The sequence below is a fragment of the Trachurus trachurus genome, assembly GCF_905171665.1.
Source record: "Trachurus trachurus genome assembly, chromosome: 12".
Taxonomy (NCBI): domain Eukaryota; kingdom Metazoa; phylum Chordata; class Actinopteri; order Carangiformes; family Carangidae; genus Trachurus; species Trachurus trachurus.
The window spans coordinates 8,483,289-8,495,534 of record NC_139908.1 but is presented as its reverse complement, the minus strand read 5'-3'; the positions used below and the strand labels follow the sequence as shown (position 1 = coordinate 8,495,534).

Sequence of the window (12,246 nt, the reverse complement as noted above, 5' to 3'; positions counted from 1 at the left end):
TTATTAAATCAAAACCAATCACAGAGGAGGAGACATAGAAGAAGTACGACAGACGAGCTGGAAGTGGAGTTTAAAATCAGATTTGACATTGCTCTTATATAACATGTATATAAAATATTCATGTCATTAATAAAAACCTCAATTTCCCACAATGCAACTTGACTAATGACGGTTCAGTTTGACATTCCAGTGTTGTGGCTAATGCAGCCTCAAGCTGAAGTGATATTGAAGATGTTTATGGAAAAAAAATGTTTTTTTCTTTTTTCTATTGCAGATATTTTTTAGGGGAAATCTAGACTTTAAGTAAAAATGTCAATTGGAGCCCGGAGCATGAGTCTCAGGTGGCTTCCCTGAAAATTAGAGGTCGACCGATTAATCGTTTTGGCCGATTAATCGGCGCCGATAGGACATTTTACAAACTATCGGAATCAGCTGAACTTGGCTCCGATAGTGGCCGATGGCTGCAGTTTTTCCACAGCGCCATAAACTGCTTCTTCCCTGCCGCTCTCTGTCTCTCTGATCACTGAGGGGCGGGGCTGCTCTTCACACACACACAGAGCATGGGAGAGAGAGAGACAGGGCGAGTGCAGCAGCAGCAGGGGAAGAAGTGACCCAGGTGAGGGAAGGTGCGGTGCGACCGCAGTAAGAGAGAGGCGGCAGGTGGAGGGGCTGAACACTGTAGTATTTTCTCTTAATCATATAAGGGTTCCTGCATAGATAAGGTGGTGGCGGCTGCCACGCTAAATATGTCACCGCCACCAGCTCACGAGTCAGTGTTTTTTTTTTTTTTTTTTTTTCCCTCCGGCTTTTTGTGCTTTTATTTTGAAAGGACAGCTAGAGAGAGACAGGAAGGAGGAAGAGAGAGCGCCGCTACAGCTTCAGAGTTGGGGCAGACGCACAATAATGGCTCTTTACACTACTAAGTTGGGCTCTATGGGCTCTACTCGACTTGGTTTAGGTCCTGTTCCATAACAGCCGAGTTCCTCCTCAGCGGGGACGGTGTCGTCATATCACGGCCGCTACGTGCGTCTCGCGCGTCTCGCGCGTCTCGCTCTCTTTTTTCTCTCCTCCCGTCAGCTCCAAACACACTCGTCCAACTCGATCACGATCATTACAGCGTGGTTTTTCTTTTTACAGGCTATGGGTTTTCCACACAGTAGGCTAATTGTAGTGAAACAGTCACCTGTTAATGTACGGCGTAACCACACCACGAGCTAACGTCCTGTTTAGTTACAGTCTCCTCTCCTGCAGCGTCACGTCCTCACTACAGCTGTTCTGATGTAAACAAACTCACGTGTGGAGTTCGGCTGTTCGTCACTCACAGGGTCCAGGGATGATTCAGTGTCCCACATCCTTTAGTTTTACACTAGCTAATAGCTATATATTATTATAAAAAATAAAAAAATTGAATAAAAAAAAAATTAATTAATATATCAATTTTTTTTTCGTGTGGGGGGGGGGGGGGGGGATCGGCCGATTAATCGGCTATCGGCTTTTTCCTGCTCCAAACTATCGTTATTATATCGGAATTTAAAAATCCACTATCGGTCGACCTCTACTGAAAATCTGACCAGACATCCTCCAACATTTGCCTCTAGGTCCGACCGAACAGAGTATGTTCATTTGAAATTCTTGCAGAGGAGCGATTTTTTTAATGTGTTTTAGAAATGGAAGAATCGCCCCAACCTTTGCCCCAACCGACACATCGCTCTTCCCATACGTGGCATTGAAATTTCCTACAGTATCGATCCTCTTAGAGCTTTCTACAGTAAACACTTAACAGTAATAATAATCTCAAATACTTTTCCTACAGGCGCTGCCACGGGACTACTTTCTGCGTTTCTCTTTTGAGATGGATTCTGTTGCATTTAACTTTTATAGAAAGCTATAAGAGGCTTGTTGCTCCTTGCCCTCTGTGATGGAGGGAGGTGAGCAAAGTGCAGACATAAACGGTGGTTAAAAGGGGCAAATAACGTTGATAAAGCAGTCTCCCATACATCCACACCGACCGGCTCTGTACTGTAGCTTCAATACATGATGTCTGGCCTCAAAGGGCCGTCAGTCCTGAGATCCTGCTGCCTGGCGCTTTGCTAAGTTCACCTCCGGTTGTCTGAGTCTCTGCAGCCAATCCCTCTTAGTATCACCTGAGTCGGGGATAAATCTCACTTATAACTATCCTCCCGTTCTGCCAACACATCTAAACACATCTGATCACTTTCAACTGTGTCCCTAATGGGGAAGCAAGCCATGCCATTACATCACTACATTACACCATCCCTCTCCCTTGTTTGTACAGTCACTCCACCCGTCGTCGCCGTCTTTATCTTTACTGTAGCTGCCTGTTTCTCCCTCTCTCTCTCCGTTCCCTTCGTTAATTATGCCCTACGCTGTCAGATCGGCTCACGCTGTGCCCAAATTCACCTCCGAGGCTGTATTATTAGAACACCGGCCACCTGGGTTTATATCTTTTTACCCCGAGGGGAAGCTGCATCAGGGATGGCCCACTGCTGGGTGTGGTGGGTGGCCCTTTTTCTTTTTTTTTTCTTCTTCTTTCTTTTCTTTTCTTTTCTGCGTGGCCTTGATGGCCCCCACTGCTGGGCAGGGCCACGCCAGTCGAAACCTGGCAGCACTACACTGGGCAGGGAGTGTGAGGTATGGCCATAGGCCCAGTCTGGGAAGCACTGATCCACGCTACCAGCTGCCATCTTCCTCCCCTTCCTGCATGCTCCCCTTCCGCTGCTGCGCGGCTTCTCTCTCTTCTCATGTCTATTTTTAGAGCTGGCTGATTTCTACCTTCTAAAACGGGCAAATGTGTTGTGGAACAGGAAGGTGTGTTGTGTTGTGTTTTCTTTTTGTCTTTCTTAGACATACTACCACTGTGCACTGTCGGGCCAACTCGTGCACATGCTTCACACACACACACGCACACACACCTTCACACACACACACCTGCTGGTCCCCGGTAACGTCACTGCACACTGTACATTCCTGCACACACATGCGGCGCCGCGCATCCCATTTGCATTCGGCTGCTCTCTGTTCTCGGCCCCGAGGGAGACGGCTGATTGAAGGTTTCGGTTCAAAACCAAAAAAAAAAAAAAGTGAAATAACAAACAACAGCACAGCGAGACCTTTTTGAATGCAGCATTTTTATATATCGACACAGTGTGTGTACTACTGTGGAACTGTGGTCTGATTTCATCTTTCTGCTTAGCTAAGCTTGGATCTTCCTCACCTCTCCCTCATCATTAGCTCCCCTCCCCTCCAAACCTCCAAACCTCCTTACTCCATCATCCTCAACTGCAAGCTAGGAGCCTACTGTATAGTAGCAATCAGAGAGAAAATAAGAAACTACAAAGAAACTACTAGGCGCTCCAGACACAGCGCTAGTGACAGTAGCATCTTTGTCAAAGTGCTGGAAGCCCGTCACACTGACTGAAAGAAGCCAACATGCTGGCCTGTTTGGCTGAGGAGAAAAGATGCTGCATTCCCAGGGAACAAGAGAGATAAATAGAGTAGAAAAAATGCATCCCTGTGGAGATGGAGAGACCAAAAAGCTACTGTAAACCAATGCAAGCAGGGGGAAGCTACAGTATTCCTCAACATCAAAACCCCCCAAAAGTGAATTCTTCCATAGTTTTTTACGAACACACTCCACAGCATTCATAGGGGGTGAGAGAAGAGTGGGTGGGTGGGTGGGGGTAGAAATTATTTTGCATCTTCCGCAGTATGTCTCAAGTCTTATTAGGGATGAGCAGCTCTGCGCACTGGGTGATGCAGTCTTTTTTTTTTTTTTTTTTTCCAGTACTCTGACTTTCCCTTCACTTGTGGGATTGCTGAATGAGTGAGTGAATGTAAATGTACACCAATTAGATAAGAAACCGGCTTTTCTGTAAAGCTGCCAAATCCGGGGGCAAGAGGAAGAGGAAGAAGAAGAGGAGGAGGAGGGAGGGAGGGAAGGAGAGGGAGAGGGGGGGAGAGATGCTGCTTGCCTGAAAATAAATGATCTGTATACCAATAACCCCTTAAACCAATACCCAGTTGGTGCCTCCAAAAGAAAAAGGCAGAGAGGAGAAGAGAGGAGGAGAGGAGTGGAGATGTGACGGCCTTGATTCCCTGCTGGAGTCTGTGCAGACGCATTAATCCTCTTTTCAGGAGCAGATAATAATGTAGATAATATGTAGATATACTCCCAGATTCTCAACTCCAAAAACGAATGCCAGGAAATATACCGTTACATCATGCCAGAAGAACAGGATCCCACATGATGTATATAATGTTTCAGATGAGAATTAAACCGCATGCACTCGCTGCTGCTGCTGCTGCTGCTGCTTTCTCATTATGTAGGTATTTGAGTCTGACATCCCCCTCTGCTTCTTAAGTAAACTTTCATCTCACGGAGACTTCACTCTAAATCCTCGGCCGTTCAATCCCCACAGCCGCAGATGATGACCTGAGAAGAAACCAAAACTTTCCACTATAAAGCCCCCACTCCTCCTCGCTTGCTGGTCCGATGTAAAAGTGCTGACTAAGGCCGGACTGACTCCCCTTCCTGTCCCACCCTCCATCCTCTCTCTCCCTCTTCTCATCATCCGGGCAGCAGCAGCAGCAGCAGCACACTCTCTCTCTCTCTCTCTCTCTTTCCCTGGATCCTTGGGATGGAGTGACGCTGGCCAACCCTTGTAAGGAAGCCCATTAAGGAGCCCATCAATATTTCATCATTGCTCACTCAGAAACATAGTTATAGAAGTTTCCAGGCCGGGGCCATTAGGGGGCAGACGTCAATACGTTATGGCAGCGAGCATCTTTCTTCACTTCTGCACCGTCCTCATCCCCCCCACCTCACCATCTCCTCCTCTTCCTCCTCCTCCCCTTCACTTGCCTCTGTCCGTCTCTCTCTCTACCCCCACCACCCCTCTCTCTCAGGAGAAAGTCATCGGAGAGGCTTTCTGAAGACGACAGTGGTTTCCGCTACTTCTACATTAAACAAATCATTAACCATTAGGTATCCAAGGAGCACAATATCCCTTCCTGCTCCTGTCAGATGACCCCAAGTGCTGTTATTAGTCTCAGCAGGAGCGAAGGAGGGAGGGAGGGAGGAAGGAGGGAAGAGAGGGAGAGACGGGGCTGGAGGGTTGTTTATAACATCTGTCTCAAGGTAACAAATCTCCAGTCACCCAGAATACAAACAGCTAATTAACAGCTTGACATGATTGTACAGTATAATGTGACGTCCAGAGGCCCGAACTCGCTCTGCAAATTGAAATTTAATCTCGTGGCCGTGGAGACGACGGCGACGACGGGGTCTCACACACACACACCTGCAGCACACAGACCGAGTCAGTGAGTGGACAACAAGAGGACGGATATAAAACTTTCCACCGAGGAGGCAGGCAGGTGGGGGGGGGGGCGGGGGGGAAGCTTAATTACAGGCTTCTTAGGATCACAATGATTTTATAACCCTTATTTCAAATTATTACACCTACATTAGCCGGGATGGGAAGTATCGCCTGCAGGGTAAAGTGTTTTAAATATTGCTGGAGCAGACATTTTAACGAGTTTTCCTGCAGCTCACCCTTCACTGTCCTTGGAACTAAAAAGGTCCCGCCATGTGCATTTTTTTTTTTTTTTTACAAGAGGAAATGTGAGGTCCTGTAGAAACCCAAATCAAACCGGATCTGAGGATGCCAAGTCCATACTAATGTAAACAACACCTCACCTCCACTAGAGCCGGGCTCTGCCAAGTCACTGTGGTTCCCTGTTAGATCCCTATAGCTCCTGTGAATTCTCCTCTGACCTTAATTAGACCATTTGATTTTTTTTCTGCCTGTCATCACTTTTCACATTGTCACTCTTTAACTTCACTGCATGACTGGGCAATCCCCAAAATATCAACTTTTCTTTACACTTTAAACTATATTTGCTCTATTTATTCATTCAAATATTTCAAATTCTTTATATTTTAAAGTTAATAATGTGCAAAAGTGTAAAAAAAAAAAAAAAAAAAAAAAATGCAACTCACCAGGGTGCAGAACCTCTCCGGTGGGTTTCCACATGTGATCCCGGGCGGGTCCACCTTGATCCGCATGTGTTCCTTCATGGACGCGGACTTTGGCTGGCACGCGTAATACTCCCACACCGAGCCCTCATCCGTGCTCACCAGGGACTTGCACAGTTCGTACTGGCCCAGCGTGGAGGCCAAGCAGTGCAGCAGCAGCAGCAGCAATACGGCCTGGAGGAGCATGGCAGGCTAGGTTGGGGAGGGGGGTGTTAGGTCCGGCGCAGGGTGAGGGGGCCACGGAGCTCAGAGGAGAGGTGGTGACGCGCATGGAGCGGAGATCATGAGGAAAGAGTGGACATCCCTATTCCACCACTACCACCAGCACCACCACCATCATACTGCTGTGCTGTGAACTGGGAGGGGGGGAGGAGGTGCAGGTATAGGGGTTGTAGGGGGGGTGGGGAGAGGAATTGACACAGCTCGCCTCCAGGCTTATAAATAAATTCCCCTAAATGACACGGAGAACACTGACTGGATCGGCAACTTTCACTCAGTGTCTCTTCGCAGATATCGACGGCCCCCAGAGAGCCGAGAGAGGGACACTTTGTTGTTTTGACGGCTGACTTCCTGAGGAAGATGATGGGCGGTGGATGGAGAGGCGGATAATGTTACAGAGATGGATCTCGGCGTGTACACTTTAACCATAGTGTTTGTTGCAAGGGGGGGGAGTTGAGTTGACGTTAACGCGGATGCATGGTCTCAGACAGCGCCGTCCTGCAGGCAGACAGAGGAGCAGGTCGGGGAGGAGGGGGAGGAGGTGGAGGAGGAGGAAGGAGAGGTCGCTGCGTCTTCAGGTATATCCATTGGAGGGTTGAGACTGACCGAGCTCCTGTGATTGTCCTGGAGGAGGAAGAAGAGGAGGAGGGAGAGAGAGAAATGGGGACAGAGGCGGGAGAGGAGAGGCAGAGAGTTAGTGTGATGGCTAATGAATCCTCATCCTGTAATCTCTCTGTAAATGCATAAGAATATTCCTGTCATATTTTTCAGAGCACAGCGTGAGATGAAACATATCCCGCACGGCACTCCCCCTTTTTTGCATGAATAAAAGTTTAATGTCAGTATTTGCAATATACATGCGCCAGGGTGGATCTTGTAGTATAATTAACTCTTGAATTATTATACAGTGGATTGCGGTGATTAAACGAGAACTTTTTTTTCAAATGTGAATTAATGGCAAAGCCGGCTGATTACAATAAAGACAAGTCGAAAATCTAACATGGAGAGTTGCGCCGAGTGGATATAACCTTGTGCGTAAAAACACGTGCTTCTGCCGGGTGCCGCCTGTGCGTGCAGGAGTTGTAATTGCTCATATGGCTCTCTCTCTGTCTCTCTCTCTCTCTGGTGCTGGACATGGAGGCTACAGATGTTCATTTAATAAATGCACAACAGGAAACAGCCACCAGGAAGAAAAAAAACTGTTTCATCATACATTTCTATGAAAACATGTGCATAAAAAAATTAAACTTAGTTCAGGAATTTAACTGGAGACAGATGCACCACGGGCCTTCACATGCTCTCACTTCAGCCAGCCACTAAATAATAAACTTTAAGCAAAACACAAACTGCAGCGGAAGTAGGTCTGCACACATTAATCCACTTTAATTATGACTCGATTTTAAAACTGAATGCATGAATAAATGAATAAATATGGGTGACATTTTTTTGTTGTTATTGCACCGTGGACTCACTGATCATAATCCGACCGTCATCCCACACTGACAGAGAGCCAGGTCCTTGCGCAACCCACTGTAGCTATCCCACGCTACCCCTGTCTGTGGACTCTGACTTACTTCAGTTGTCAAGTGAAGTCGCCAAACAGCCAGTTTCCCGGCACTGACAGTCTTGTAGGGGTGTGTCAGTCCCCCCCTCTCCCCCTACACACACACACCACCCCAACTAGTGCATCCCACCCTGCAGCAGCAGCAGCAGCAGCGCTCACACTGTATCTGTTATTATTATTATAACATATTCACACATTAATGCACTGATGCACTGATGCGTTTGTGCAAACGAAGCCGAAAAGTGTCCTCACCACTCTGCGATTGTCCGGATGTCGTGCTGTGCGTAACTCAGAGCGGCTCCTCGGTGCAGACTTCAAAGAGCTTCAGTTCAGCAGGATGCATCGTGTTGCGAAATGTTTTTTATTTTTAATTTTTTTTTATATCACATCAGATAAAGCACTTACTTCTAACGTGCATCCGTGAGGTGAGGCGGCTCAGCACTTTGCCCGGCGATGGAGTGGAGTCTCTATACGTCCTCTCTCTCTTTCTCTCTCTCTGGACAGAAAGATCCTCCCGATCGTCCACTGTCCCCCGGTTCCCCGCCGCGGTCCTCACTGTATCCTACTCCCGTTATCTCCGCCTGCCCCGGCTCGCTGTGCTGTTTGTTGTTGCCTCTGTGCCGGATACTTTTTCTTTTTTTTTCTGTATCACACCGTGGATGGCTGCGCACCGGAGATCGGTGTCCTAGATCTGAGAGCGGCGGCGGCTGGGGGGAAAGAGGACTGAAATCCAGCGTCAAGGAGTATCAAAAGTATAAAATATTGACTTTGAGGAAACGCTTGTTCCCGCCCTTCTTGCCCTCCTCTCCGCCTCCTCCTCTTCTTCTTCTTCTTCCCACTTTACAAGCTCGGGTTTACCCGGGATGCTCAAGGGCAGAAAGAAAGCGAGAGAAAAAAAGGCTTTATGGAAAATATCACCCTCCCTCCCTCTCCTCACTCCCTCCCCCGCTCTCTCTCTCTCACTCACTCTCTCTGTCTCACTCTCTCTCTCCCTCTGTCTCTCTCTCTCTGTTAATGCCGAGGCTAAATCCTTTTACCATCACTTTCAATCACTATCTGAGCTTTTATCTGCTCCAGTCCTGCTGCCTGAACCGGGGCGGTGCAACTTCCCTGCACTCCTCGCTCCTGCTCCAAACTGTTCTGTTCCCCCACCAGCAGCAGCAGCTCCGGTCTGTCTGCAGCCTGCTCGGCTTAAAGGGACCAGCAGGACCCGGCCGACCGCGGGACAGAACTCTGTAACATTACACACACACACACGCACACACACACGCATGCACACACACACACTCCAGTGTCCTGTGTCCAGATGTGTGAAACGCACCGTGTGCCTGCTTCACTGCTTCACTGCTGCACACACGCTGTTTTCATGGAGGCACAAACTCCGTCCCTGCATCGAGAAATGAAATGATCCGCCTTTAATACTATCCCGGGACTTGTAGCTGCTTGTCTGCAGCGCAATATCGTGACCTTATCCTACTTTATTGCATTATTCATCTCCTAGTGCAAAATAACCTCAGAATTCCTTGTAACATTAAATTGCACAATGCTTTGTGAATATATTAACTTTCCCCGTGGTTCCCCCTCAGCAGCCTGCAGTATATGCCATTTTAATTCTCTATAGTGTAATTATGCAGAATTATCAATGGATCTGAACTTGTGCTTTTAATATATATAGTATAGGCAATATACAGTTGACATTATTACACAGGGCAGGTGCAAGGCTGTGTGGTGCTTTCATCCTGCAGCACAGTTACTCCTGTCCACTGGTGCTGGGCCCTTTAAACTCTCCATCCAGACCAGGCCACATAACTCGCATTAATACTACAGTATTGTATACTACCACACATTTTCTCCACATTTCTGTTGCTGCTGTCAGAATTTTTTTGCATCAAGTTTTACCAAGAAGTTGCAAAACTATGCATACCACAGTTCAAAGTGTCACCGTAGTCACAGGAAAGCAGAAAAAAACCCATATCTTCTGCTACACAAGGACATATTTGTCCATGTACATGTTCCATACTGAAATGAAAAGTACATTTTCAAAGTTTCAGTCCTATGTCCTTGTATCAGATGAGTATTTAAAAAAAAAAAAAATATATATATATATATATATATATATATATATATATATATATACTGTATAGCTCAAGGCGTGAATGTATTGAATCATATATCATTTAGGTTGACTACCTCAATGTAAGCAAGTAGATATTGAGTGACTGAGTGAGTGATGACATTACACCATTGGTTGCCTCAGAGTTGGACTTTTCAGATGGGCTGTTTATGGTTTTTTGTCCAAACAGTTTTTATTATCAACAGGCGGTGTTGTTTACAGTAAGTGTATAGTTTTCAAACTACTGTATTTACTCAATTAGTGATCATGTTTTTTTTGTTGTTAGTTTTTTTTTTTAACCTCGACTGCAGAACACAGCTTTATTTCAGCATCCCATTCCTTGTCATGTATAATTGGTCATACTGGTATCCCAGTAGTAGCCTAGTTTCAGCCCACACCTGTTTTCCCTGTTAAAGTTGCTGCATTATGTATGAGTACAATCTCCACACTTCTTGTAACTGCTTCAAATTAAAAACCCTCTAGTGTTTCAGTGGACAGTTGTTCAGATGTTTTTTTTTTTTTTACCTTGCTTGTGTCTCATGTTAAGTTATTCCTGGCTCTGCCTCCTTCGGTTATAATGTTACACGTAGCTAATTAATGCAGTTTATTGGGTGAATTGGGAGTGCAGTTCTGGCCCATATGTGGTCCAGTCATATACTAGATTTATGAATAGTCTTATTTAACAGAATGACTTATTTTTTACAAACAGGAAGTTCAGGGGGGAGTCTGAAAATTTAAGATGCAGGGTGGTCTAATTAAAAATACTATTGGATTGAAGCTTAGTGGGAGCTTGACCTTTGACCTATGCTGCTTCGATTTTGACATTTATTATGCCTTTGTGCTATCGGCATGATTTTTTTCCAGGTTGTCCGTCCGGTCCATTCTCATGAATGTGATTCCTCAGGAGCTCCTCGAGGCAATTGCTTCTAATTTTGCACAAATATTCATTCAGACTAAAGGACGACCTGATTGTTTTTTTTTGGTGGTCTAAAGGTCAAGGTCACTGTGACTGGACGGGAGATGTTCTCATACCATTTTCTTTACCAATATACCTTGAATTTGTACAAATCTGATACCAGTGCGGTAAAAAACTAATATTCATATGATAACATGTGGAAGAATTTGAAACTGTTGTCCACACGAATGTCTTATAGGATAGAAAATATGTAAAAATTGTATTTGTATGAGAAGGTTAAAGGGATAGTAGCATTTTTTTTAAAGTGGGGTTGTATGATCTACAAATAGCCCCTAAGTACTTTAATTGCAGTAGAAGACTCTTTGCACTCCTCCTGTTAGCAACGCCAGCCCATAGCCCTGCCCAGAGATTTACAACATACAGTGTTGTGAACAGACCCAAAGAAACAGCCTATTTTCGCGGCCTAAAAGACGTTTTACTTGGAAGGAAATACACACATTGTTTGTTATAATATATTTTTTTCCAGCCCTTCAAAGTGCAAAGACAACTCACGTATCCCTCCGCCCAGGGTTAGCGCTCGCCGATCAGCAGTTGGTTAGGTCCAAATAAAAACTGCGTTTTTCCTGCACTTTGAGGGGCTGGAAAAAATTATAGTGAACAATGGAACTGTGTATTTTTTTTCAGGTAAAACCTCTTTTAGGCCACGAAAATAGGCCGTTTCTTTGGGTCTGTTCACAACACTATATGTTGTAAATCTCTGGGCAGGGCTATGGGCTGGCGTTGCTAACGGGAGGAGCGCAGAGAGTACTAGGGGCTATTTGTAGATCATACAACCCCACTTAAAAAAAATGCTACTATCCCTTTAACAGTGATATCAAGCTATTTTGTCATAACACTTGCAGGCCATCTAGTCAGGAACTGATTAAGACCATATTTCACATGTGGTCAGACAGTGGCTTGGTGACACTGCCCACCGGTGACTGTGTGTAGATCCTCTGTGCTTCCAGGTGGAAGAACTGCAAGAAGCATCCTCATTATAAAAACCCGTAGCTTCCTTGTATCAACTCACTGTGATTATAAATTCCATTTCTCTTTTCACCAAAGAAAATACGCCCCGCTCTCTCCTGGCGGACAGGGGAGTCGCTGGAAATGGAGACTGCTTACCTTTTGTTACTTTAATAACTTATGAACCCAGACGTTCAGCAGGTCTTTACCAGCAGCCAAATTATCCGCAGAGGTGTCCTCCACTCCATGTCAAGCAGACCAGGGGATTAAACGAATAAAGCAGTTTCGCTTTAAGAAAGAAAGTCAGTGATTTGCCGACGCAGTTCAGCGAGCACAGAACAGAACGTCTCCAGCGGCTGAGGGCTGAGCTG

The 12,246-nt window shown here is 45.9% G+C and overlaps 1 protein-coding gene across 1 annotated transcript in view; it reads right to left on the bottom strand.

Moving 5' to 3' along the window:
* ntng2b (netrin g2b) overlaps positions 1–8,377 on the bottom strand; it is a gene marked incomplete at its 3' end in the record, with an annotated part of 75,366 nt that extends 66,989 nt beyond the window's left edge. Inside the window, exons 1-2 of the mRNA XM_083983204.1 lie at positions 8,247–8,377; positions 6,023–6,901 (exon numbers count right to left, since the gene is read on the bottom strand). Of these exons, the coding sequence (XP_083839330.1) occupies positions 6,023–6,244 (222 nt within the window). The 5' untranslated portion in view covers positions 6,245–6,901; positions 8,247–8,377. The remainder of the gene's footprint in view (positions 1–6,022; positions 6,902–8,246) is intronic.
* Between the last annotated feature and the right edge of the window lie 3,869 nt (positions 8,378–12,246).